The sequence below is a fragment of the Otolemur garnettii genome, unplaced genomic scaffold (genome assembly GCF_000181295.1).
Source record: "Otolemur garnettii isolate 467f Iridium unplaced genomic scaffold, OtoGar3 scaffold00087, whole genome shotgun sequence".
Classification (NCBI taxonomy): Eukaryota; Metazoa; Chordata; class Mammalia; order Primates; family Galagidae; genus Otolemur; species Otolemur garnettii.
The window spans coordinates 966,599-970,732 of record NW_003852482.1 but is presented as its reverse complement, the minus strand read 5'-3'; the positions used below and the strand labels follow the sequence as shown (position 1 = coordinate 970,732).

Sequence of the window (4,134 nt, the reverse complement as noted above, 5' to 3'; positions counted from 1 at the left end):
AAAAAAAAAAAAATGAGATGGGTTTTCCCCTTTATACATTTCTGAACGCTCACATTTTTTCTCCTAACTATCTATAATGTTTGAAATCTTTCAAAGAAGTACAATGTTAATGAACAAGTGTATGGCCAAAATAAAACCTCATCCCTGACCAGGGCTTCAAGGCTAGTCCCAGAGTCTGAGTAGGAGGAGGCAGTGTCCCCAGAGAGTCCCATGGGGAAATGAAACCTGCACCTGGCCCAGGACTTTGGCCACAGCAGATGTTCCCACGCTCCAACACCTCTTAAACGCAGTCTCTTAACTAAAACCCCAAGAAAACTCACAGGGTTCCAAGCAGCACATGGCAGTTGGGACTGTACTGGGAGCTGGTTCTCAATGGCACCCAGGTCACGGACCTTCTCCTTCCAGAGTCACCTCTCATTGACAGGCGATTTCTGGGTTCTCCTGCTGCCTCAAGACACATCCCCAGTGTCCAGTGCCCCTGTTCCCCCTACCCCCACCAGACTAGGCCGGACCTCTTCTTCCATCTTTCCAGATGACATGTCACCTGTACCCAGGGACTTCCCAAACCTGCTTCCCTTACCAAGACTCTGCTCCCAACACCAACCACCCACCTGCTAACATCTCCATGCTGCCTTCCAGGCACCTCAAAGTAGACAGCTCATAACCAAGTGCCTCAGCGTCCCCAAACTGGATTCTGTTCAGCCTTCACGGGCCCCTCCCCATGGGGACCCTCCCCACATACACATGCACCCAGCCCAACCTTGCCCTGTGGAGCCTCCTTCAACCCACGCCACCCCCACAGCCAGGCAGCTCCAATCTTTGTCTCCACCCAGCAGCTAGAACAATTTCCACAGCAAACACCTCAGACGTCCAGTCTACCCTAACATCTTCCTGTGCATGTCCCCTCCAGGACCCACAGGACCACAGCTATCCTGACCCAACTCCCCTTCCTCAGCCCCCTGAGAATTTCACTTCCCTGGAACATGCTGGAGTCTTCCTTGCCTCCCTCAGTCTCACTAAGGCTCAACCTGGCTGTCCTCTCTGCCTAGTGCCACTGGCTTCTCAGCCTCCAGGTCTCGTCCTCAATGCCTTGTCCTCAGAGAGGTTGCCCCCCACACCGGTTATTCCTCTCCACGTCCCATTCTCTTCCACACAGGACAAACACCATGTGCCACGCCACACGCCTCCTCCTCTTTGTTGCTGGCTTCTCACCACCACCACCCCCCACCCCGTTTGAGGCCACCCTAGAGAAGGGACAAGTCTATTTTATTCATTGCTGGAAGCCAGCACCTAAGACAGGAACCAGCCCAGGGTCAGCGTTCAAAGAGAATGAAGAGAGGAGCACGTGTCTTGCTTTTCCCAAGCGTTATCCAACCCAGAATGAACGAGCATGAGGTAAAAACACAAAACGCGTGGGAAGGAAAATAATAACTCTTCTCAATCTGTTTGAAATAACATTTACTAGTTTGAAACACTTCTGGAAGGAGCCCCAGCACAATCGCATGCTTGGTCTACTACAAGTACCTGAGATAAAATCCCTGGAATGTCCTCTCGGTTACCATCTGCCTCCTGAGGAGCTGGTAAGACGGGTGGATTTGCTGGTTTCAACCCAGGGACTTCTGGCCTCTTCTGCTCTTCTGCTGGCCTGACACTCAAAGCTGAATAAGAGAATCTACTTTACTTCAAACATGTCACAGGCTCAGAGAGATGTAAATAAACTCCCTCCCAAAACACCTGTGGGTGTTGTCCGCTACACAGCAACACAACGAGAACGAAAAGTCACTGAAATGAATTCCGGAATGGCCAAAGGGAATGGGTCTTTTTACAAGCACTTGGCAGTCTGTCTCCTTATCCACAACACACACCCCAAGGCTCCCCCGATCGCTTTCCACTCCAGAAAGTACAGCACAGTGGCAGACAGGCAATCTGTCTGAGCAACCTGCAGCAGCTCTTTACCTTCCCCCTACACACAACAATCTTGGTGAAATTCAGAAGAGTCTCTACCTCCTCACCAGACCTCTCCCCAGTGCTAGGAGATCTGTGTACTTATTCACGTAACTCTTTAGCTGACGACTTAATTCACGCTACAAAGAGAATGGCCAGAGACGTCAGTACTTACACCAGACACCTAGAAGGCAGCCACACAGCATCAAATTAACATCTGCATTCTAGCCAGAAGCTTAAATTTAAATACACTTCTACCTTTCTCTTTATCTTCACCTCTTGCCAATTCCTTGCCATATCTGCCGCCTGGAGCTGTTTATGGTAGAAGGCAAGATCGCTTCTGCCCAGGCAACCCTCAGCCCCTCAAGACGAGTACCCCTCAGGCACACGTGTCCCAGATACCTTTCCACTGGTCAGCCAAGCTGGTGTAGGACAGGAGTCCACAGAGAATCAGAAAGGCGAAGAGGAAGAGAATGGCATTCCGCTGTAATCTCGACAGTTGCTTCCATTTCTAAGGGAAGGACAGAGAATGACATTTCTTACGGAAGATACCCGTAGCTGAAAGTCTCTTCAACTCAACCGTCACAATTCAGTGAGGACAATGAGTAATTCAGAAGATCCAGCAGTGTCCGGCCCCACTTGTTTTGAATAGGGACAAGTACCCTCTCAGCAGGGATGACACTGCTGGGACGATCTACAGCAGATATCATGAGACACGACTATAAGAACAAACGCAGAAATACTAGTGTCCCGTCTCATCGGCAGTAGAGAAGACGCCCGAGATTCCCGTCTCTGGCTCGGGCACCCGACCCGGACGCGCACCTGCCCCGATGTGGTGTCAATGCCCTTCGGCCCGAGACCGCTACGAACACCCTAGTTAACCCAGCAGGGCTCGTCCTTACTCGTCGTACCAAGGAGCGCGTACGCTACGGGGACTCTAGGTTTCCGCCCCAAGAGGAGTCGGCGCCCGGGGCAGCAGCTTGCAGAAACAGAGAACGAAGCCCGGACAATCAGCCGGGGTTCTGGGCCGCCTGCCACGACCACCTTCCCGCAGAACGCGGGCGGCTGACACGGGCGCAGGCAAGTCGACTCGGAGCTCCGCCGCCCGAAATGAACGGCTGCCCCTTTCCGCAGGACAGAGGGTGGCCAGGGGTGGCGTGGGGGGACATCAGGCCCGTGCGGACGGTGCCCCCGCCCACCAAAGTGGCAGGCCCGGAGGGCGGCGGGGGGTGCAGCTGCCCCAGCCCCGGGTCGGCCGCCCCAAACCTCACCCTCCAGCACGAGCGCCGCCGCAAGGTCTTGCTGTTGTCGTAGTTCTCGCCAAGGCTCAGCGTCACCGAGATGAAGTCCCGATGCGGCGGCGGCAGCGGCGACGGTGGATACATGACGGCGGCAATGGCCCGGGGGACCCCGCCCACTGGCGGCGTCAGGAAGTCGGCTTGTGAGAGGAGCCCAGAGCTCGGCTTCTCCGACCCTCGCGGGCAGCCATTGCAGCGTTGTTAACACCCCGCCCATCGCTCTCTCCGAGCTTGCGCATGCGCTGCGTCCCCGCCAGCCACCACTGCGCCTGCGCCCGACCGGGAGGATTCCGGTTTCCGGGGTCGGGAGGGTGGTTATTACATTTTATGGCGCCTGCGGACCACTGCGCGCCTGCGCCCTGACCTCTCGTCCATTGGGCTTGCGCCGCCCGAGCCTGAGCCCGACCACGCCTGCGCAGAACTTCTCGGCTCGTAGCCGCGGCCGCAGGCACGGGGTCGACCTGTTTTCCGGCCAGGAGCGTGGCCTCTGCTGGGAGGCCCCGGCACCTTTGCCGTCCTGGGCTCCGGCCGCGGCCCTTCAGGCTTCGTGTCGTCGTGCAGGACCCGCTTTGCCCGTGGCCTCGCCCTAGTGGGGCGACACGCACACCCCGGGATCTCGGCCCGGGAGGCGGCCGGACGGCGCCGCCCTGTCGGCGGGGAGCCCCGCCTCCCGGACCCTACTCCGCGTGGCCGGGGGCGCGGGAGGCGGGCTAATGCAGACTCCCACGAGAAAACCCTGCAACATTCGTCGGTTTTTGTCACCTTTGGTTTCAAAACAGCTTATGTGGACTTCTCCTTGCCTTTAAAGAGTTCCCTTCCCTCACCACCACCTCCCCCCTCATCGCCTGGGGCTTATGCCCTTTTTATTCTTTAGCAAAATGTAATCTCCTGT

At 56.3% G+C, this 4,134-nt stretch overlaps 1 protein-coding gene across 1 annotated transcript in view; it reads right to left on the bottom strand.

Moving 5' to 3' along the window:
* MAN1B1 (mannosidase alpha class 1B member 1) overlaps positions 1 to 3,542 on the bottom strand; it is a 28,493-nt gene extending 24,951 nt beyond the window's left edge. Inside the window, 4 exon segments of the mRNA XM_003794816.3 lie at positions 1,525 to 1,658; positions 2,347 to 2,455; positions 3,216 to 3,389; positions 3,392 to 3,542. Of these exon segments, the coding sequence (XP_003794864.2) occupies positions 1,525 to 1,658; positions 2,347 to 2,455; positions 3,216 to 3,389; positions 3,392 to 3,481 (507 nt within the window). The 5' untranslated portion in view covers positions 3,482 to 3,542.
* Positions 3,543 to 4,134: the final 592 nt, after the last annotated feature.